A 24,708-nucleotide genomic window follows, 5' to 3' on the forward strand; every position below is an offset into this window, starting at 1 on the left:
TCTGTTTTATGGTCACATGAAACAAAAATTGAATTGTTTGGCCACAATGATGTGTGCACCATTTGGCGTAAAAAAGGAGAAGCCTTCAACCCTAAGAACACCATCCCCACTGTCAAACATGGTGGTGGGAACCTAATGTTTTGGGGGTGTTTTTCAGCCAATGGACCAGGGAACTTGATCGCAGTAAATGGCACCATGAAAAAAGAGCAATACATCAAGATTCTCAACAACAACATCAGGCAGTCTGCAGAGAAACTTGGCCTTGGGAACCGGTGGACATTTCAGCATGACAACGACCCAAAACACACAGCCAAAGTGGTGAAGAAATGGTTAGCAGACAAAAACATGAATGTTTTGCAGTGGCCCAGCCAGAGTCCTGACTTGAATCCAATTGAGAATCTGTGGAGGGAGCTAAAGATCAGGGTGATGGCAAGGAGACCCTCGAACCTCAAAGAGTTGGAGCTCATCACTAAAGATGAATGGGCAAAAATACCAGTGGAGACATGCAAAAAGCTGGTCAGCAATTACAGGAAGCGTTTGATTGCTGTAATAGCCAATGAAGGCTTTTCTATTAATTATTGAGAAGGGTATGAATAATTTTGGACATGCCACTTTTTGTTCCAATGTGTATAAAAGCTGAGAAATATTTTTTCCCACAATGATGCCTCTTGTACATCATCGTGTTATCTCCTGGGAGGTGCCTGTGTCGTTTCCAGGCAAAAATATAATTTCTGGTGAAATAAAAGTAAATTTAAGTCAAACTTTGACAGGGGTATGAATACTTTCGGGCATGACTGTGTATATATATATATATATATATATATATATATATATATATATATATATATATATATATATATATATATATATATATGGACAAAGGAATTTCCCTTCTCAAACTCAGACACAGCACTGAGTGCAAGAACTGACGATAGGCCACGAGTCAATAACATGAAACTTCAAAATAGTTTGTTTATATTTACATCATTTGTAAACAAAACAATTATGTTAATAAATGTATGCTTATATATCAAATTGAATGTAAACAAAAAGTCTTTACAAATAGCTCATGATAGTCGCAGGGGGTCTTGTACATCTCCTGAACACTCTTCCACAAACATTACTGCCATGTCAGTTTTTTTGTAATGATTGCGTTGCATGTTGTTTCAGAGTTGGTTATATCACAGAAAACAATTGCATTTATTGAACAGATGCAGGATTAATGTTCCCACCTAAAGTTTTTCCACTACAATAGGAACTTGGAACTGAATAGAAAATAATCTGACATACATGTGCTCTTACATTTCTTCGGTATTTCTCTCTTTACATCAGGTGTTCTCTCTGATTTTAAGGTGATGCTGAGGTGTGACTGATGATTGAAGAAACCAAACTGGTATACAAACACAAAGACACACAAAACAATAGCAAGTTCAAAGAGGGATTGATAATAATTTAGGGCCAAAGGAGGGTATGCACTTAGATGGGGACACCAGTTCAATACAATGATTTTCAGTCTTGGCATTTTGCTCGATGCACATACATTTGAGAGGAACATTTACTGTGGCAGTCTTCATTAGTGGTGGCCATTAGGTGCCTCGAATACACTGTAGCAAATGCCTAGTGGCCCGATTTGTTCAATTTTGGTTCATGCCTTTGACGTTAGAGGAACAAAGCACAGTGCTAAAAAGCTCATAAGTCAGGTGGGAAAATAAAGGCCTCAGCCGCAGTTTCTGCATCACCTTCTTCCTCCTCTGGGATTGGTTCCTCCCATGTAAAAACGTCTGAGTTGTTATCATGCTCTATTACAGATGCTTGCGGTTCTCCTTCCGCTTCCCATGGACACAGAGCATCACATCGAGTCAGGGGCCGACTAGCTCTCGCCCCCTGTGCACTAGAGTCTGGAGATAGTGGCACATCTGTTTGAATGATGTGAGCCTCACTGTGATCACCGCTGACTTCTGCATTTGCTGGTATTTCAGAGGCTGTAGGCCGAAGACCAGCATCTGCACAGACATCTTCTTGCATTTTTAATTTTTCGGAGTTCTCAGGTTTTGGAGGACATACTTCTGCTTGAGACTTATCTTGACTTTGACTTAGTTTAGGTGACTGTTCTGTTTTCCAGGGACAAATATCAGCACAAACACTCTCTTGCTTATGAATTTGCTTCTCTGGCCCACTTGTCTCCCATGGACATACATCTGCAAGAAGACTTCCTTGTTTTTGGAATGATTTTACTGGCTGTTCAGTTTCAGGATTCCTAGTTTCCCAGGGACAGACTTCTGCAGAAGCCACCTCTTGTTTTTTGAGTGGCTCACTAGTTTCCCAGGGACAGACTTCTGCAGAAGCCACCTCTTGTTTTTTGACTGGCTCACTAGTTTCCCAGGGACAGACTTCTGCTTGTTTACTTTCTTGTTTTTGAAGTGATTTCTCCTGCTCCTTGATTATGACACCACATTTTCCTTCTGTACTCTCAGGCTGCTCTGCCTCCCATGGACATACATCTGCATTCTTAGTCGCAGACCCCTGTGAAGTTAACCCAACAGTTTCCTGATTTGGATTAAAGGATGCTGTTACCGTAGGTGAGGATTCAGGGAAATCCCAAGGACACATTTCCACTGTGCTTGTCATCTGTTTTGTCAGTGGATTTTTCATGAGCATGGCAGCTTCTCGTGGCTGTTCTTCAGCATCAGTTTTTTGTGTCTCTTCTGATTCCCATGGGCATATGGAAGAACGAACCCTTTCTTGACCGTCCGTTCCTCTGACGTCTGATTGAGAAGACTCAGGGCAGTCCCATGGACATGCGTCTGGATTGCTGGTGAGTTGTTTAGTTAATAGATGTGTTTTTGTTGTACTTTCCGAGTCGGTTCCCTTCATTTTTTCTGGGTCTTTCCCTGATGTGTCATCAGATTCCCAGGGACACACATTAGCACGAACGCCTTCTTGATGTGTCTGCGCTTCACTTGTATTTTCCCATGGACAGACATCAGTGCTAATCTTCTCTTGTTGCCCTGGACACTTTATATTTGATGCACTCTCTCCTGGATGAGTATTTACATAGATAACTCTCTCTGCTGGTTTCATTGCTTCAGAAGGACATTTGGCAGAATCTTGTTTAACCTGAAAGGTATTGGTATCTGGCACATCCCAAGGACACACGTCAGCCTTTATACTGCTCCGCCGTTGTTCAAGTCCTTCCTTAGATTTATGGCTGGTACTAGATGCCTCGTCTGAGGGTTCCCATGGACAAATATTTAATAAGCCTTTTTTCTCTGTTGTCTTTTGTGGATCTGCTTCCCAAGGACAAACATCACCATGTGTGCCCTTGGCTTGCAACTGATCTGATTCCTCCACTTCCCAGGGGCAGACATTGGCGATGCTGCTTTGTTGATGTACTGGCTGAGGCTGGTTTGGGACATCCCATGGACAGACCTCTGCTTTTGGAAAAGTCAGTGGTCTAATTTGGTGCAAAGATGATTTGTTGCTCTCTGTACTAAGGGTCAGAGACAGTCTATGTAGAGACAGTCTGCTGCCTTGTTTTTGTATTATACTTTCATAAGCATTTTGTTTTCTGACCTCCATTACTATCTCCTTTGATTCCCATGGGCAGATATGAGTTGGGGCACTGCTTTTGGGGCTCCTTTCTGGGGAATCATACGATGATAGTCTTACTGCTTCCTGTTTCACAAGGCAAGGTTTTGTTTCAATAGTGGTCATTGCTCGTCTTGGTGTTTGTGGCGTCCTTCTCGTGGAACTTGCGGCACTGCCTGGAGTCAGTTTCACTGATGTGGCTCGAGTCTGTTGAGATGTATCCTCTCTACTGCTATTTTCGTTTTTACTTCTATCTCTGCCGCTCCCTTTTCCCAAGCCTCTAGCTACAAGGAGGCTTTGAGTAGCCGAACGGAAAGAGAAACCTCTGTGATCCTTTGGCTTGGCAAAGCCATGTGGTGATCCTGGAGCACTGGAGGAGATTGGAGGTTTTGGCCTTGGAGAGTCAACATCTGAATCCATCACATGCCCTCCTTCTGCCACAGGAGGAGGAGGGGGAGGCAAGCCTTCCCAGGGACAGACAAAGAGTCGGGTAGGTGACGATGTAGTCTCAGGTGCTGGGGGTTGTTCCTGAGAGAGGGAATAAGTGACATGCTTTTGGTTCGACAGGTTTTTGCCTGCAGGCTGCTCCTCTTCAACCTCCCAAGGGCAGACCTCAGCCTTATCAAACGACAAACAAAGCAAGGCATTTGAGGTTTGCTCTTTAATAGAGCCCTGTGGTCGCTGAACCTTATCTCCAGGACTTGCTTTGGCAGCAAGGGAGGCATCCTCCATGCTTCTAGTAGGGCAAATAGGATAATGATCTCTGTGCTTCTCTGTGAAACTAAGAGACTTCTGAAACCGTGTAGAAACAGGCTGCAGAAGGTTATTGTCTACTGCAAGATTGTGAGCACTGGCTGACTTGCAAATAAGTAACGCTGTGTCAATGGACTCTGCCTCAGAGATATGCGATGACCTCTTGTCCATGGAGTTTCTCATCGAGGACTTCCGAGAGCTATCCTTCTCTGGGTAATACTCATAGGCACTAAGGGACTTTCGCATCTTTGGAGATGGAAGCTTTACTGTCTCATTCTTTATACTGGCGCTGTCAGGAGTTGCCATAAAAGAGCCGGACCACTTTCGCATTCCTCCAGCCCCTAAAATGTCCTTTTCCTCACGACTGCACTGGCGACTCAGGCTCTCTGGGATCTCAGCTATGCGCTTAATAAGGGATCGTCCGAGGGTAAGCCGAGAGCTGCGCTTCTTCTGGAGGTGTGGGTTGTTGTTCGCCATCTTTTTAGTCTTGTGGACTTCCAACTGTGCATAGAGTTTCTTCAACTCATCCTGGTGCCAAAGTAAATGGTGCAGAGAGAGGGGATTCAGATAAGAATGAGTTTGAGGGAGCAGAGGATTGGTGTTAATGATTATGTAGTTGGCAGAATGAAAAACTCAATAAACATTCAAGGAGAAACAGGGACAGGAAAAAACTATAGGAAAGAGGGAAAAGAGGTCATATAATGTCTATTTTACAAGCTGGTGTACTTGAAGCAGTCATTACAGATTAGCATAATTTATTGTCTTATTATAATGAATTTTATTGTCACATTTTAATAAGATTGATAAAGTGCTGGTAGCCAGTTTAATTAGGAAGGGTTTAGAATTGATTTATTAATAATTAAGTGAATTTGTTTATTGTTAGTTAGGTGTAAAAACTGTATGATAATATCTGTATTTATTCAAGATTTCACATTGTAAGCACTATAATTTATTTAAAAAACCTGGCCATTATTAGTGGCAGTTAGAATGCTTTCTTTTGAGGATGCCTACATGCAGACATTATCATACAGTGTGCTCTAAAAAGGTTGTTTAGGGGTTGTTAGTAAGGCTGCATGGAGATAAAGGAGTTTACCCGGATGTCATCAGGGTCCAGGCTGTGATCACTCCAGCAGGCAGATGTAAAGCTACTGTTGAGGTAGGAGCATGAACGCCGTAGGTCCACCTCATCCTCATACACCTCTGCAGCAATCTCTTCTTTCACAGGCCGTGACATGTGAAGGAACTGGAAAACCAAAAACACATTTAAATGTTTTACCTGCAATCCTGATCTGTTATTAAAAATTGCAATAAAATCACAAACACTTAATGGCATATGCATTTAAAGCCCCATGGGAACTCAAAAAGCCCTTTGTTCACATTGATGTTTTATATAATACTAAACTTGTGTATTAAGTGAGATGTTCATCAAAGTTTAAATAGAAAACACAAAGCAGAAAGCAGAAGACGTGCACTCTATTACAGACAAACAAAATTTGTTTGTTACCATAGCAATGCTTTGAGTTTTTTTTTTTTTTTTTTTAATTGTGGCTGTAATTTCACTGATATTTCGGGTTTACTGAGGTTTTGCTATCTATAACCAAGTTATAGGTAGTGAGTCAGATTTATACCCTCTCTTCTACTCTGAGCAACCTAGAGAACTAAAGCTCCGGGGTCTGTCACCAGCTACGAGTGGGCAGCCAGTAGCAGATCTCCACCAGCTACGATGCATCGGGACCTCTTGTTTGTTCTAGCACCCAGCCACTAAATTCCGTGCTGAAACGGACAGGTGATGGGCACCAGACATGAGGGACAGGGGGCATGCGGAGCATTCACTCCACCAGTCGTGGCTCAAGCTTTAGGTTGCCAGGTGTAGCTTTAGCTCTCCAGGTTACTGAGACTTAAGGAGAGGGTGGAGCCATGTTAGTCATGTGACTGCTCAGGGGTTTACTGACGTAAACCTGACCCATTTTTAGGGCCGCCAATTCCACATAGAGAGGAGAGAAATACTGGTGAAACTTTGCTACATTTACACTTGGGGGCCAGAGAAGACAAATGAACCGCTACATTCAGGTTCCCAAGGGCTTTAAGTGAAATGTCCTTTTAGTATAAGTGAAGTACCTTAGGAATGAACAGCAGACCCAAGGTTACAGTGATTGTGACATGAGTATGGGTGAAGAACAGCAAGAGCATCCAGTCAGGATGGAGAGATGGCCTTGCAAATCTGAGAGTGGCAAAAATAGCAATATATTCATATCAATCTGCCATGTTTGCTTATTGCTTTTATTTTGAACATGTGAAGCACGATCTTGAGTACTCGCCTAAGAAGATGAAACATGGAGGAGAGGAGCAACTCATTGTGAATCGCAATACCCATGTAGCGAGGCTCATGGAAGGCAGAGGGAACAGCCTTCACCGCATTGCAAAGGAAGCTCCCCCAGCACAAGAACAATAACTCCGCTGAGAAAGAGAAATCAACAGCAGTCAATCTGACATGCAGCCATTGTTGTATGTGCTAGTTGCTAGTTGGGTACTTCAGGCCATGGATTGTTAGTTTGCTACTCATATCTAATCATTTCAAATAACGATTTTGAAATAAGCTTTAAAATCCACTGGATTAGTCTTCATCAATTCAATCTCTTGATGGCTTCTCTCAGCAAAAACAGTATTCTAGTTTCCAAATGCATGGCGTTCCATAGGCCAGCCAGTGTTATTTGTTAAGAAGTAAGTACATAAGGATATCGTAGGGTTGTAATCCTGCAAATTTCACCTACCCACAGCCATCATATAATCCCACCGGTCCAAATCACACACATTGAAGCCCTGTCCATCTGAAGTTGTTGATGTAATCAGTACAGGGACGTTGCGGTCTCGGTTTTGTAGGACCCCAGCAGTCCAAGAGCACAAGAACCAGCTCACAGTGAGCACCATCACTCCCAGCATCTTCAGTACTGTAGTACTAGACATGTAGGGGACTCTCTGGGCAGTGCGTGAAAGGAATACCTTCAGCACCCTGAGGACATGAAGGACAATAATCAGCAAAAAAGGTTCTTCACATTCGGGTTTTTATTAGTTTAAATGATCAGTTTGGCAACACCCAACACCAGCCTGCATCCAGCCTGCCAGAGTAAATGAAAGTAACAATTTATATAGATATAATTTGAGTGTGTACTAATGGTATTGCTAAAATACCATTAATACCATCAGCAATGTGTCTTAATTCTCTCGTTGATTTCTCAAGAAAAATGCGGCCTAATGGGGGGCTTTGGCCTGATGCTGAGTGAGCACAATTGTAAAGCTGGATGGAATGGGTGATTATTGAGTAAGTTCGAAGACATTAGAGTTAGCACAAGCTGTACAGACCGGTACATTTTCAGTGTCACAGTTCCATAAACGATGGCAAAGCCAAGCAGACGGACCCAGCGGAGTAGGATGCAGCGAAACGTGCTGGGTTTGAAATACAAGATGAAGACCTACAAATAGAAACATATAGAAATGTAAAAAACAAAACAAAACAAAACAAAAAAACAATTATAATCAATTGTATATTGTTTTGGGCATAGAGTTAACCTATGTAGTAACAATGATTTTCACAGAAATTATATGGCAAAAAAATCATATTGCTGCTGTCACACAAAAATCTCAAAAAAAAAATCTCTCAAAATGTCAACTTCACAGGAAAAAACCTTCTTAGCCTTTAAATAACAACTGTCAGATTCACATTATGTCAAAAAGTGAAAAGCAGCAAAAATGGAGATACAAGATTTTAGCATGACAATGAAAATGTACAAGTTCATACTGAACTGTTTCCAGTGTGTAACTTGCAGTATACACTAGGCTTTAGCAGTAATAAAACTTGATTAAAATGTCAAAATTTGACAACTGACGTCAAACATCCCAGCGCATATTACAGGTCATTGAGGAGGTGGACTGTCATCAATAAAGTAAGTTTGAGTAACCTTAGCTTATGCAATGCCTCATTCATTGTCTGTCACCACCAATCCTGCCTCAGCACCATTATGAAATAATCCCAAATGCAGAGCTGTAATCTGGAAAGAAGGTCCATCTTTTAATCTCACACTCACAGGGAAGTATAGGAGCAGAGACCCAAACAGAATCATCTCCAGCAGCAAGAGGCCCGATGCTCGGATTCGCTACCACACAGAAGTGGACCAGTAGAAAGGAGAGGAAAAAGAGCGGGCACAGAGACAGACAGAACAAAGGATTAATTGAACCTATCGTCAGTGCCTTCTATAACTAGTGAGAAAAAGAGGTCAAATTTGTTGTTTGTGCTACAGGCTGAAACAGTTTTGATGAAACATGAAAATATAGAGACAAATGCGTCGAACGTGACGTTTTGTTCATTGATATTAGTACTTTTCATCATTTTAGAACAACAACTCTTTCCATATTTTGTCCTACACTTTTTTGGTGAGGAGAAGTAATTGGACATATTGATGTAAAGAAAATGTTATTTGCATAATAAGGTTGGACAAGTTTAAATAATGGGCAAAAATGGTAATCAGTTGTACTCTTTGTCACTGTACTTAAGCACTTTAATAAAGGGTCAGTTGGCTTCATTGTTGGACCTATTGAACCCATAAAGCTATGCATGTAGCTGTGGCCAGGCAAGATTTTGTATCAGAAAAATATTGAATATTGTAAGATGAATGTGCACTGTTCTAATAAACAGTCTGTTTAAATTGGAATTGGAAAACACAACAATGGCAACAGGAACTCAGCAGGCATCAGGCCAAGGGTCAGAAAATATAATTTTTTGCTTTCTAATAGGATACAGATTGAATCTGACAGGAATCATTATACATTGTCATGATCTTATTCGTTTCAAAACAAAAACAGTATTGTTAAAGAGGGATTTTACCAATTCCACCATACTTTTTATTATTCTCAGTGGTTTAATGTAAAACAGTGCATTGTACAAAATGCACTAATTTCTCTACAGAGCTTGTTTTTACATATAATGTTTGTAATGATAAAATCTGAGCCAAAATGCTGAATTTGCATAATTTTTTTTTTTTTTAACAGAAATCTTTTTTTTTATCTTTATTTGGTACCATTTAGTCACCGCTCAGGCCTGCAAGTGTTTAAAAAAATAATTTTAGGTAGGGCTGGCTTCAAATTGGAGCAAAACACTTGTTCTTAATAGAGAACAAATAGAAAATCATAGATAGAATTTAATAATAATTATAATAACTGGTTTTCAAATATGCTTGTTACTGCAGTAGACAGAAACAGTGTGTTAACAGTATATACCAGTGACAGCACAATTGGACTGAAATCAGCTAGTGTTTATTATATTTAAGATTGAACCTCTCCTGTCTCCATGGTTTACCAACCACTTATCACATTTTGTCTTCATAATACAAATGTGATTTTACTGCCTGACACTTGAAAAGTAGTACATTTGTTGCACTTCAAGGCAAGGTGACATTGATGCCTGGCATGAATTTCTGATGCATTAAACCATCTACCATTTTTCTGATGAAACGTAACCCAGTTAAGGCTTCAGTTTTTGTGGTTTAAATTAACAAACGAATATTTGGTTCCTGGATCATCAACACTGAAAAATCCAGACCCTCTAGAGCATTTAGCCAGTCACATCAGTGATGTTGTTTACGTAATAAGGGGTTAATTATACAGACATGTTGACAGGAGGAAACTCCTGTCTGACAATTGATGAATTTTCAGAAATTATGATGAGACAAAAAAGCTATATTACAAACTACATTAAAGAAAAAAAAAGTCTGCAGTCAATAAACTGCATCCAGCATGACTTACCTTGGTCCTGCGACACTGGTATGCCTTCAGCATGCTGATAAGAACAAGGGCCATGAAGATACCCTGCACAGCCAGAATGGCTGCTCGCAGGAGCCAGTCTTCCTGCACCCAACAGGGGGAGCTGTCCTTGCACTGCTTACAGCCAGGCCAGCAGGGTAGGCAAACTGGCAGGTTAGGGTAGCAAGCCTGGGTACCATTCGCACCATCGCCCACTGTTTTATCATACAGAATCACAGAGGATATGACCAGACAGAGAATTATACAGACAGCATAATGAAAAAAAAACAACAATGATTTAAAAAAGGTTTTTTTATTGTTGTTGTTATTTATTGTTAAATGAATGGCCCAGGGTGTATATGTTTTATTTCTGGTCAGGGTATAATAAGCTACACTTTGTGTGCAGGATTAGCACTTCATGTGAACCTGAATACATAAGCTAAGGTGGAAAAGACATCTATATGGAAATACAGAAAACCATAGAGCCAAAACAGCATGTTTTTGTGGCTAGGTTTCCATATACGTAGGGACTAGAAAGTGAATTTTGAGTTTATGAGTTATTTGACTTGTAACAATACTGGAATACTTTGGTGCTTCACATATCCATTTTAAGAGTTTTGTGTAAAGAATCATCCACCAATAGTCTTCCTTGTATTTCAGAACAATTTAAGCATTCAAATGGTTCTATAGAGATCCACTGCCTTTACTAAAGAACGCCAAGTGTTTTTTCAGAACATCAAGGATAACCATTTCTATTATATTAACCCTTTCAAATGAATAATGATCAAATAATATGTTTAATTTAAAGGGCTGTAAAACATTGTATTGCATTAGCAGAACAGCTGGCCTATCCCTGCTCCGCCCACAAATATGTTCGTTTGTAGAAATCGTTACTACATTGGCTAAGCTTTACAGAATATTGGAAAAAATCCTATCCAAGTTAAAGAGAAACCGCAGCAGACTTGAGTGCATTAATAATTCTAAACAACATTAACTTTGTAAGCATATGAAACGGCTCACTGTTGGGATTAGATGGATTTTGGTGTGTGTATGTGTGTGTGTGTGTGTGTGTAATTAAAATGATGTTAGCATGATGGCAAATTCATCATTGTTGTCTTCAGTTCGCCCACATTTTAGAAATGGCTTGTCAGTTTAACCTAAAAAATTTAACTCGGTTTATTCAGTTTAAATAAATTATTTGAATAAAACAATATGAAACAAAATAAATAGATTAGATGAACAAGCAATTGAACTGGGTTTACTCAATTAAAATAAATAATCTGAATTAGGGGTGGGTGATATTATTTAAAGACAACTTCATGATACACAATATTTAATAGTGATATTTTGCCATGCAGAGAAAATGCATTAGTAGTGACAGAGTCTGAAAGACTGCTATTCAAATACTCTCCCATTCTGAGGACAATGATTTATATTGAAAACCTGCTGCACTTCATCTAATTAAACAGCACTGATGTAATGAAAGGTGCAGTTCGTCAGCGTTCTTTAGGCACGATATTCACAATATGCTTGTTTGTATCAGGATAACAAAATTTATCACAATATCACAAAATATCGTCATATTGCCCATCCCTACTTTCAGTGAGTTGAATAAACCCACTTCAATTGGTTGTTACCACATTAAGTCATTGATTGAATGAAAGAACCACTTTTTACAGTGCAGTCCGGTAGCACATGGAAATTCTAGTGACTCTGGTTCCTAGTGAAAGAATGTGCTTGTGGGCTTGTGGGACTATCAGGTCCATTAATCAGATACTCTATAACAAAAATGTAACAAGTTATCCGGCTCATTGGCGGCCTTACATTTGTTCTTGTAATCTGATGGTGGACTGTAGTATCCCTCTTTACAGCGGCAGCAGTACTGGCCCAGTCGAAAGCCCTGCCTGGGAATTGGGTCACACTGGTTGGAGAGAGAGAGAGAGAGAGAGAGAGAGAGAGAGAGAGAGAGAGAGAAAGAAAGAAGGGGGGAGAATCGTGACTCAAACAAATGTCAAGGCTTCTATCGGTTGAATTTGTTAGCCTGCACTGATGAGTTATCGAACACACTCCAATTTTAACATGGAAAAACAGAGTGTCTTAATGGCTTTCAGATCAATGACCAACTGCTACCAGACCCTGAGAGTGTGTGAGCACTTTGATAATTCTTGGCTGAGAGATTAAGCCTGGGAAGAGGCACTCAGAGGCCAGATTGCCAGTTCATGCCCATGCAGGACAGTGTGTGAGTGTGTTTGTGTTTGAGTGCTCTCTCACATTAATTACATGAGCAGACTCTCATCAGCACTCCCTCTGATAGAGTCGTTTGACCCACTCATCAGAAAAGCCTCGAGTTAATCTAAGTTAAAACGTAAATGGATGGGTAATGCCTATTGAAAGGGGTTTATCTCCTTTTTTTTTTTATACAAAACTCTGCTCCACTCGACACATACATGCACACAATCACACACAAAACCACAACCAATTAATTGTAGGTTTCTATTAAAAGGTCCTTACTTATTATTTACACAAATTAAAGGGAATTCCACCGATTCTACAAGAATTATGAATATGCATGCAGAGTGGTTGAACCTATGGATTTCTTTACATTGGTGATGATTGGAACCCATAGGTGTCAAACCTACAGAAAACCTACATGTCTTCTGAGTTGTATATGTAATGTTAATGATCTGTAATCAATGTATATTTTAAAATAAACAGTGTATGAAAAACATAAATATTGTTTAATAATTGTTTTAATTATATATATATTATAATTATTAATAATAATTATTATTATATATATATGTGTGTGTGTGTGTGTGTGTGTGTGTGTGCGTGTGTGTGTGTGTGTATGTGTGTGTGTGTGTTTTTCTTAAATTTGCATCTCTACGTCTATAGCAGCCAAATGAATCCAGCCATTTCATCAAACAAGCGAGAGCCTGCCAAGACAAGCTGGGATTGGCAGTCAAGGTTTTTTCACCATAGTGATTTTTCAATGCTCTCAAAATATGGGTGGTCTCTTTTTTTTTTTTTTCTAGAGCTGTATATGTATATACACACACATTTTAAGACAAAATATTATCAGACTTATTATCAGACTATTAACAGAATACAATGTCTTGGGCATCAGGCAGTGTAACTGTAACCATTTCATGCATCAACTTGACTTTGTTACCATAACAATCTGTAAGCAGCTTGTTTAAAGGCAATTTACTGAAGTTGAGTACCTGAGACTCAGTACTTTGAGATGTGTACTGGAATGTGAAATTGCTGTAAAATAACTTTTTTCACTGCTCTGAAATGTGAATTTTAAACACCAATTAAGAAGCTTAATTAAGTCACGCTTAGCAAGATTATGCTTCCCTACTTGCACGTTTCTGCATTGTGGCAGTTTATATTTTTTCACAGCACTGAAACTTTTGCAGTTACTCAACCAGTAAACACGGTTCTTTCAAGCTTATTATATCTTATTTAGGATAAGATATATAAAAGAACAACATACAACACTATAAATATTAGAATTTATAGCCATCTATTGAGTATTTAAGTCAGAGTTGGTATCAGTATTGTTACCCAGTATCGGCAGATACTTGAAAATCTGGTATTGGTATTGGTAAGGATAAAAGTGGTATCGGTGCATCAGTACTTTAAACCTATGAAAAGTATAGACCACAGTTTTTCCTAAACATTTATATATTCATTTATTTATCATTAGTTCATGGTCACAGTAGCAATAGGCCAAGCAAATACGCCCAGGTATTCCTGTCCTCAGCTCCTCCAGGAGTAAGTGCAGTTGCCAGATGGAGAAAACTCACTTCAGCTGCCTGTGTCTACAACCTTGTTTTTTTAGTCCTAACTGAGTTCCTGTCCTTAATTAAGGGTGTGAATGTAGATCGAACTGCTAAATCAAGAGCTTTGATTTATGGCTAATCATTCTCTTCACCAGTCAGGTATAGCGGCAGCAGTTGATCTCACAATCCTTCTGTTCATCACTTGTGAGCCAAAACCCCAAAAAGATCCCAAAAACCTACATCTATGAAACATCCTTTTTTGGGGATCCAACCATGACCTCAGACTTTCATGCACTGACTCTCACACCAATCGCTTCATCCTAAGCTGCAAACTGGCCAGGTGGTGATGGAGGCCTCTGCATGATGAAACCAGCAAGAAATGTTTTGCAAACAGCAAAAAAAGCCACTGTCCAATTCCCCTGCCAGGAATCCCAGCTATGCCTTGCGTTCCTGTCAAGAAATATCACAAGCAAGAGCAGAGACAAGGCACTACCCTGACAATGCTAACGCTAAACAACCTTGATTTAATGGTGAGAATACAATCAAAGCTTTAATACTGAGAGTACCACATGATTCACATTAGTGGTCCCAGAACCCCATACTCCCTAAGCACCTCCCACTAGGGAGGTGAACTACCATGCCTCACATGCCTCTCTATCAGAGAAGGTAAAGAGCTTGTCCACTATTTTGCAGCTAGGACGGAATTAGCATGGCTCTTCCTGAATTAGAGGTTCGCCTCTTCAGTACTAATCAAACATGCCAACCAAGATGGGCCCAACACACAGGGTCTTTAGCAATATTGCAATTATGCTGATACCTACTAGCCTCCAGCCCTACCTCCTGAACAGAAGGCATGTTTCGAAAAGTCAGCTTCAATTGCCATGGACCATAACGGCAGGAGCTCATCCACCCCTGCACCCCTACTATGGCCCCTTTGGATGGTGGGTCCACATTGTCCACATTGGTGGGTCCACATTGTCATCCAATGTTGTCTGTTTGCGCTGAGCTGATGTAGGGCTGGACAGAATGTCATTATTTCATTACAAACTGCTTATTCAGTTGTAAAAAGTAGTAGACGTCCTTGTTTTTAATTCATCTACTGTATGTCTACACTCTTGATTCAAAATATTCTGGTGTCTTCTGTAGTCTGCCAGTTAGATTACTACTCATAAGCTCATAATGCTTCTTAGCAATGCACCACATAGATGATTTGGACACAATCAATACTGTGTCTAAACCCCACTGTCTCACTCTACACTGCTGCGCTGCTCACCCGAGATCTAAATATCTACACCCAAGTAGGAACGACAGGAGGGAAATTTGGGATTTATTTAATTATTAATTCGTTTGCCTGTTCCTCCCAACCAGCTGAGTGGTGTGCTGGAGAAAAGGATGTCAACATCACTGGATTAACGCCATAATCCCCCCCGATCATCCCTGTACCACCCAGCACAAAGATCTTTAAATAGAAGGTCTGGATGAGAGAGAGCATGGTGGCAGACGGGGGAGGGATGGAAAAGGGCTAGAGTGAGAACGAGAGGGTGAAAGAGCACATCATGAGAGAGAGCGCGAGAGAGAGAGAGAGAGAAAGAGAGAGCGAGGGAGGGAGGTGTCAAAGTGAGAGAGTGTGATGCACAAGGGTAAAGTGTGATAGCAGGTGAGAAGATACCTGCTGGTGAGAGAGCACTTTTTACAAAGCATGTCATGAACCAAATTAAAATAATCCCCTCATCCCATCAGGGCACACCGGGTTACTGGTTCAGAGCTCAGACGTGTCGCCACTATTTTGCACAACAATCTATGCTGTCTCTTGCTAAAGCTAAACACAATATATAATTTACTAGTTTAAACCACACTGTAAATCAGAACACCAGCTTACGAACACCAAACACCAGAGTGGTGACTTTGATCTTAAAACCTGAAGACAGATGTTGGAGGTATGAAAAGTTCAATACAGCGCATTAGCAAACAATTCAGTACTCTAACCTTTACAAATTCTGGATTCAAAGAAGCTTGAAGAGTTATGTACTGTAAAACGTATTTTATCATTGTAAATATTAATTGAGGTGAAATTAAATTCAGTAAACATTTGGAGCAAATTTCCAGGACCCAGATTACAGTTAAGCCTAGACTAAAACAACCGAATCAATGTCCTGGAAACTGTTCATCTGGAATTAAACATCTGTAATCATGACAACCTAGTGGATAGATACAGGACAAATATGTGTAATAGGACAAATAAGCAGTAAACCTCTGGGTGGATAAAAAAATGTTTGAGAGTTTTATTTACAAGAAAGTTTAAAAACAAAATCACTGATTTTCTTTTTCATGGAAGGTTTGTACCAGGAGCGTTTCTAGACTAACTGTACTGGGGTACACACAGAATTTAACAGCTGTAAAAATATATATATATTACTAGTTGATAAATATAATAATGTTATAATCTTATTATGATTATAGTATATTATATTAGTAAAATTACTGTCAAACACATGCATTAAATATTTTATTTGCAACAAAAAAATATATGTTAACTATAGGCTATATATAATAATGTAACATCGCTCATTTTGCAAGCCTGTGTTATCGCTGCCCCTGTAACTAGCTAGCATAAATAAAGCCTATGCTAAAGTAACTGATGCTTTTTCTAGTTTATCAGGTGCCTTTGCTTTAGTGGTCTTATACATATTTTTGGTAAGTTTTTTTGGCCTTAACCCAAACAAATAGCTATGGGCTACCATTAACATGTCTGTTGTTTGTTTGACTTTCTTTTGAATGTGTACAAAAGTCTATTACTCCGCTCAAAACACAGAAATAACCCCGGACTGAAAGCACTAGCTGCACAAGCTTTAAGAAGGACGCTGGGGGAATTATGGGAAGTTTAGTAGCTGCCGTAAATTAGAGTGCCATTTCCTTTAGTTCTGCTCAGCAATTCAGTGTTGAACTCTGCCTGTCTCTTTGTGACAATTTCTGATGTATTTTAGTGTCAGTGCATCACAATGTTCATATTAAGATTATCAATATTTTCTCATTAGGATCAATGCCAACACATCCTGCAACAGTGGATCGGTTTCTGAATGTAGAAACCGGATATGACACTGAATCTAGACTTCTTAACTAACTTGGAAAATTAAAACAATAGAATTACAAAACTAGCAAACTAGCAATCTTCATAGCTTAAGGATTGGGTTTGCGTCTACCTGAACAATACCAACACAGAAAGTTAGAGGCCTACTTAAATTAATTCTAAGACTGTAAATTGCATGAAGTTGGCAGTGAATTCACCTCCATGCTGGTACGGTTACACTGATGTGTGTCTGCAAACCACACATTTCCGCTGGCACACTGGTCCACATCAAAACCCTGAATGTTCACATCCACACGAACCACACCCCTGCCACCGAAACAGACAAAAAATCTTAGTATTAAGTAACAGACAGATAAAGAAAGATATATACATTATATATACATAGAATATATATATATATATACACACACACATATATATATAGCTGTTGAAAACTTTTAATGGGCAGAATAATGAACAGAACAGTAGATTACTGTAAATGACTGAGATGGTTAAATAATCATAATAAAAAAAAATTAAAGTTAAACTAAAAGTAATATTATGAATCGTATGGTAGCAGTGGTGTTTAAAGTAATACACATATAAAATCTCTTTAATATCATCTTTCTTAGAAGTTTATAAACATGGGCAAATATATTTTAATGTCTAGTTGATAAGATATAAGTATGAAGTTATAAGTTATAGAATATATAAAATAAAGTAAATCCAAACTTCTGAATAGGACAGTGTACTAGAGCCAGTATCGGAGGATGCTAAACACAGAGAGAAAAGGTTGACAGACCTGAACTCTGGGCTGAGGTCCGGCTTTAGCCCGTAAAAGGGCATGGACAGGGTGATGAGCCATCCAGGCAAGAAACGGCCGTCCTCGCACTCCAAGAAAGGGTTCTCACCCCACCACAGTCCACTGCTATTGGTGACGTAGCTATCCCCACGCGCCCACTTGGGTGTGTCCAGTGTGCTGAGGTCATTGAGCAGAACCCTTTTTGACAGGCCCGGGAGGGGTGGGCTACTGGACTTCAGCGAGGTGAACCAGCTGTGACCAGAGGATGGAGAGATAAGGCTCTCCCAGGTCAAAGTGAGGTCCTGCGGGTAGAGATGTTGAGATTAAAATAAAAAATGTCTCAGATTACAAACTTTGGGAAGTTCAGAGGCTTTAGGTCTAGCAATGATACCTTTATCATGTGTGAACACTTTTGTTCAGTTGACACTGGATAATGAAGTTGAAAATGACACAATGTCTGTTAAAATTTTAATTTGACATAAAGTATTTTCATCACCTTCTAATTGGCCATTAAAAAGTAGACAAATAATCCATTAAAAATGTATTAATAAAATAATTACACGTTTATAATGACTGGTAATAAATTACCACAAAAATAACAACTTAAAGCTGTAAAAGTGCCCATACTGTGACCCGCCACTCCATAACTTACAAAGTAGTCATCAGAAATTTTGTTGCTGCACTTAATAATTATATAATATAATATAATATAATATAATATAATATAATACAATATAATATAATTACACTGAATAATCCACATTTTAATGGTGATCTCCCTACCTGCAGGAAGATGTCCTGCGAAGGGCTCCTGGAGGCACGGAGCACCAGCTGCGGCTGAGGTGCTGTGGGGTCGGCATCGAAGGTCAGCAGGGCCCGTCGGACTAGGCCAGGCCTGTCGCCCTCCAGCATGCCTCGCACTAGTGCGTGGTACCACTCAATGTCTTCCCGTACACTGGTCTCCCGCAGCTCACTGGCCTGGAAGATGAGGTTAAGGAAGTTGGCGGCGTTAGTGAGGGACACAGCGGCCTGCCGCAGGAGGGGTCTCAGGTCCGGCGGGATGGTGCCACGCTGTGCAGACAGCTGGAAGGGCCGGTGACAACTAGAGGAACTCAGGGCAGAGGCATCACCGGTGTTGAGGTAATTCTCAGGCACAGACCAGTCTTCCTCCTCCTTGTCTTCTTCTTCTGCCTCCTTTAGGCTTGGGCCTACGCTTGGAATCTGCATGCCACCCAGCTCCTCTTCAGCTGTGGAACTTGAGTTGGAGATGGATGGGGTGGGTTCCAGGTCATCAGAGTCCAAGCTGGAGCCAAGCTGAGCAAACACCATTGGGGCCAGAAGAAGAAGCAGCAAGGTGGCATAGAAGCCCATCTTCCTGGAGCTCCACATCTCCTGGTGCTTTTCCTTAAGGAAATCCACCTGTGGAAACCATTGTGGCCGTCTTCAAGGGACCAGGAACTTCTTTGTCCTTGACCTCTTTTCTCCTGGGATTACACTTCCCTTGAGCTTCCCAAGGTTGCAGCAGGTGGGGACGGCAGGAGGGGTCGCGACTGTTGTCAGTGGGTCTCCGGTGCGCGCTCACATGTCCCACTGCCATGGATGTGAATCAGTGACAGAAGCATTGTTGATTAGCCAGCTGTCCCTGCCAGCACTGTGAGAATCAATGGGTTTCCCACGGCGACAAGCTCACTGTGACTCTCTAAGAGCTGGAGCCAGACGGAGATTATGCATCCCGCGGGCTCCAGTGCTGCCGTGACAACAGGGGTGCTGAGAAGGAACCGAGAGCCAAGTATGCCTGTGTGTGTGAGGGGCAGGGAAGAAGAAGCAGGGAAGGTGTGGAAGAGGGGAGTGTGTGCAAGTCTTCTCTTCTGCTGAATGCCTCGCTCCTCATTTGATCTGCGGCTCCTCTGCAAAGCCCCTGTCACTCTCTCTCTTTCTCTCTCGCTCTCTCTTTCCTACCCCACCCTTTCTCTCTCTCTTTCTCTATCTCCCCCCCCCCCCCCCCCCCCTTCTGTCTGATATGACCACCTCTATGAGAGGTGCTCAGAGTTGTGGGGGTGATGAGAGTGACACATCTGTTAATGTTAGAGTTGCAGAGTACAGTGTGTGTGTATGTGTGTATATGTGTGTGTGTGTGTGTGTGTGTGTGCACAGATAGGATGATGGACGAATGGAATGGAGGGTAATCCTCTCTATTTGGGCGTGCAGCAGAATCTCGTCGCTCTCTGGATTAACCCGCCACTCTCCTGCGGGGTCAGGGAGTGAGTGGTCTTTTATGGTCTTTTAGCGTGTTAGTGTGTTAGCACTGATACATGCATGTGTATGTGAGTACAGTCTAAATATTGTGCGTTAGTGTGTGTTTGGAAGTGCACAGCTTTTGGTGCAATGCGTGGCACAAGAAAACAAAAAATAATAACAATAACAATAAACTGAAATTGTCAGCTAATGGAAGATCACTGCCTTCTGTTAGAACAAAAGTGTAAACACAATGTATGCAACACGTGTGGAGGCAACTATGACATTGTACCTATGAGAAAGGAAGGGAGGGAGGAAGAGAGAGAGACCTCTCCTCCTCATGAATCAAGCAAGTCCAGTCATTCTGGGTGATGCAGGCAAATCCTTGTTTTGGTGCCATGGCAACAGGGTTCTGAGAATTCAACATCCATTCCTGTGGGTCCCCACCCCCACCAAGACTGCAGAGCATGTAGCAGTGATGTCTGCTCGTGTTTGTGTTTGTATTTCGGGCCCAAAAAAATATTAAGTATAACAAGGCATGAATGCACGTGGTAATGTATTTACATGCAGTCTATGGGGAGTAATGCAAAGACAGGAACAGCATATATCAAAACAAACAAGCATAATTAGTATTCAAACAACATGAAAAAAAATATAAGTATTTTTTTCTTAATTATTAATGCTGGCTGCACATATTACCAAGCTATCCATTAAATACAATAGGTAGAAGAAAACGGTGTTCAAGGAAACCGTGGCTGTATCTCAAACGCTCCATAGACACTGTTCACTCCTTTGTTTACAGCGGCATCGTGTGGTAGAGCTGGAGAATGCAAGATGCGTGTAGTCCTGGGAATAAATCTAATGCTAGGGACGTTAATAAGAAGGTAGGTTAGCAGGGCCCACTGAATGACAACTCAGTATTGGCAGTTGTTTGGAGTTATTTTTCAAGGTACTTTAATTTCTTGTGAAAGCTTTTCATAGCCATAAATAAATAAATAAATTTAAAACATTAAATTAACAAATAAATAAATAAAAAATAGACCCTCGGCTCTCACAGAGAAGTCGTTATAATTGATAATCACATAGTTAATTACACGAATATGGCACCTGCTCCCAGCAGCCTGGTGTCGTAATCTTATCTCTTTTATAGCCTCTCCTAATTGATCTCAACTGCACCGCTATGTCAAACTAAGTATTGCTCTCAAACCAATGAATCAAACATAACCTAGCCTGCATTAATCAAGCCTGAGCCTCTTAGCCTCAAATGAACTGAATAGAAAATCGCCTCAGCTCTTTTATTTATGAATCACGACGCGCTACACACAGCGGTTCATAAATAACAGGCCATCCTCCGAACAATGACGGGACATCTGACATATGTGTAGCCAATAGTGCAGAAAAAACAAAGCTCTATTAAAGCCGGGCAGGGTTAGTAAATCCGGGCAGCGGGCAGCCAGTGGCCGCGCGGAGCGGACCAACACCGAACGCGGCCAGTTTGCGGAAGTGAGCGCGCGGGTGGGGCCTTCTGGTTGTGTTTCCCACCCGAGTTCCGACAGATCCCGCCTCATGCTCTGATTGGCCCGTAGTTCATATTAACAAGTGCTTCTCTTACTAACCAATCACAGCGCATAACACGAGATAGCCTACTAGTCCATTAGCCAATCCCAGCTCGTGCTGAGGTGGGTACCGAAATTGTGCAGTTTTGTAGTGGTTAAATAGGACAAACGAGTTAATTTCACAAAACGAGCAATTTTTGTTTTTTGAGATGTTCATATTTTTATCGTATCTGTTTTTTTTTTGTAGTTTCAAAAGGCAGAAAAAATACACAGTCCACATTTGGTATAAATATAATATAAAAACTACTTAGTGAAGAGTTTCACTTGAGGGTACCCAGGTATTATGTTATTATGTTATAGACTATTTTATAAATAGCATTTTGCACTAAAATTATGTATCAGAATGAAGCTGGTGTTGCATTTTAGTCAAACATAAAAATTGATTTGACGTCAAAATCCAGCATTGAACATGTGCAAGAAGTGACATATCCATCATAAAAACAACAGTGGGTGGACATAAAGCTCCAACATTAAACATAGACATGGATTACATAACATTATGACTTAAAGCAACACTATGTAGCATTTTCACTATAAAATAACAGCTTCCAAATGATGTTGATGCTCCACTGATCTGTAATAGGGGAATGTTGTTACTGTCATTATCAATCTGGGCTCGGCACACTAGCTACGTGTAGTGTATGTTGAGAATTGTGATCCCATTCTGTCTTATTTATTTAGCAGTATAGAGGTGTCTTTTAGATCCTAGCCAATACAAACTAGCTAAGAGTATTTGTCAGAGTAAACAGTGAAGCACTTTTGTAAGTCGTTCTGGATAAGAGCGTCTGATAAATACCTAATTGTAAATGTATATGTAAAATGCAAGTGTACAAAGCCTAATTTGTATAGGTGGAGTAAATGCAATTACACTCCCCACCTGTAGAGGGAGCCCAGAAGAAATATAAATTCTCACATAATACTGCTTTAAAACCAAGAGATCAATGTCTAACATTATATACATTATATACTTAGTTTACATTATTATGACGTGTGCATGTGGCATTTGGAAGTTGTTGGATGTTAGTTACTTTACATCATCACTTATAATGTATATGTAAATAGTTTGTAAAAAGCTAGGAATGATCTTAATATATATATATATATATATATATATATATATATATATATATATATATAATTTTTTTTTAGTTTTTTGTAAAGGACAACTGACAACTGATAATGGCAACAGTAAGCCCACCCTTTTTATGGCCAAACAGGAATCACCTTGAATATTACCATTAGCGGTTATGTCCTGTAAGATGCTCTTAAGATCCCATTAGAAAGCCATCAAATGTTTCTACGAACAGTTAAATAACTTCTTTACCTAACTTTCTTAACTGGAGCCCAAACATAAAACAACATTACTGACAAATGGACACTTTTAATGGTTTCTATGTTTAGGTTTTTAGCAGAGGAGGAGAAAGAACAACATTCACATTGAAAGTCTTTTTGTACCATAAAGCTACTTGTTCATAGGAACAATGACAGGGATCTCTACCACTCCATAATATGAATTCAGAAAGGTTAATGTACAAATTCTGGACAAAATCAATTTGACACGTTTGCCTCTTTTTACTGGTTATATGTGTTATATGTGTGAAATTTTCATACACTCATCATGGTACACAAATACATTATTGTGATTTCTTTAAACAGAATGAGTGTTCAACATTCATCTTTAAGAGAAAACACTCTTTGTGTTCAAGAAAAAAACAATTCTGAAGTCAACATAGGGTTAAAAATAGACATACAGGGTCAAACCTATACATACATACACACACCTAATATTTGGTTCAATATCCCTTGCGAGTTGTACCTCCTACAGGTACAAGCTTCTGAGAGTTCTGGTTGGATAATTGACGGTTTTGACAGTCAAATTTGCTTTTCTTTGTCCGTGTGGTCAGCTGTAAAATTTCATCAAACTTAGAGCAGGTGCTTTCTTGTTCAAAGAAATCATTGAAAGCTCAATATCACCACATCACCTGTGTACCATAATGAGTCTACTGTATTTGAATGCATATATGTTATATATTTAGGTTTGAATACAATTACAATGACAACAATAAAGTGTTGCTGATACTAGAGAGCAGCACATCACCACCTAATAATTAGGGGAACATGGGTTGCTATGTGAACCAGTCTTCACAACCAATCCAGAAGGAGAGATCAAATGCGGCATGCACCGAAGCAAAAGGTGCAGAGGTGATGGGGAAGCCATGCTAGGCTACAAACTAATGCTAAGGCTTTTACCATATTTTCTCTCCATCATTTGCTCCCTTATAAACAAACTGGACTACCTCAACTGGTGACCACACAATACATCACATCAGAAGAGAAAGCACTGGAAATTTAAACATGAGGAAGTGAGTGAATAATTGCAGTGTTAAAACGATGCTATAATGGGCAGCTTCTGTAAGCCATTGTAGTGACAAAGACCATCAAAACAATGTAGAGCTTATCATTTATTATTTTCATGAACTCTATATTTAAGAAAAAAAAATATATATGAAAAATAACAGGGTTGTAAATGACTTCTAAAAACGCATCTGGGCATTTTTCGCCCCATCCAAAGTCAGATACTTATTATTTACACATCAAAGAGCAAGGTAAAACAGCCAGCAAAGGTATTATTTAGCGATGTTAGAGAGAGTGTTCAGTGAGATGCTTGTCTGACCATTTAAGAGTCATCTTTGTGCTAATATGAAATGCATTCTGCACAAAATTCCCTAAACTTTGCGTCTTTTCTTATCTCACTGGCTAGCTGTTGTTGAGATTTTTTTTTTTTAAATCAAGAAGAGGACAGTATTTCTCGATAAGCATATAAACATAAAAACTATATAAGTATAAGTATAGAAAAAAAAAACATTTGGAGACATAAACTGTTCTCTGAATTTAATAAAAACCTTCCCTCAATTTACCAATCTGTTCTCTTTATTGAATAAATCATCCCTTAATTCCAGATGCTTTAGTTAAACTGAGGAAACAATGTATTCATGTATTAAACTGAGGGAATTATTTGTTACATCGAGGGAACAATTTATATTTCTAAATATAATTTTTGGATCT

General features: G+C 39.9%; 1 protein-coding gene across 2 annotated transcripts; it reads right to left on the reverse strand.

Moving 5' to 3' along the window:
- Positions 1-958: 958 nt before the first annotated feature.
- Positions 959-19,706, reverse strand: gpr179 (G protein-coupled receptor 179). Of its 2 annotated transcripts, XM_072659784.1 has the most exons (12): positions 18,575-19,706; positions 17,792-18,093; positions 17,208-17,316; positions 11,959-12,055; positions 10,138-10,349; positions 8,424-8,492; positions 7,702-7,811; positions 7,113-7,351; positions 6,660-6,798; positions 6,460-6,562; positions 5,435-5,584; positions 959-4,869 (listed from the first exon to the last, which is right to left on the reverse strand). In XM_072659784.1, exons 1-12 carry the CDS (start codon positions 19,178-19,180, stop codon positions 1,690-1,692), a joined length of 5,316 nt encoding a protein of 1,771 aa, XP_072515885.1. In that variant the 5' UTR covers positions 19,181-19,706; the 3' UTR covers positions 959-1,689. The 2 variants fall into 2 exon arrangements, with proteins under 2 accessions (XP_072515885.1, XP_072515886.1); XM_072659785.1 differs by lacking the exons at positions 17,208-17,316; positions 18,575-19,706 and having other exon boundaries at positions 17,792-17,941.
- Between the last annotated feature and the right edge of the window lie 5,002 nt (positions 19,707-24,708).

This window comes from Salminus brasiliensis, chromosome 17 (assembly GCF_030463535.1).
Source record: "Salminus brasiliensis chromosome 17, fSalBra1.hap2, whole genome shotgun sequence".
In the NCBI taxonomy this organism is placed as follows: Eukaryota; Metazoa; Chordata; class Actinopteri; order Characiformes; family Bryconidae; genus Salminus; species Salminus brasiliensis.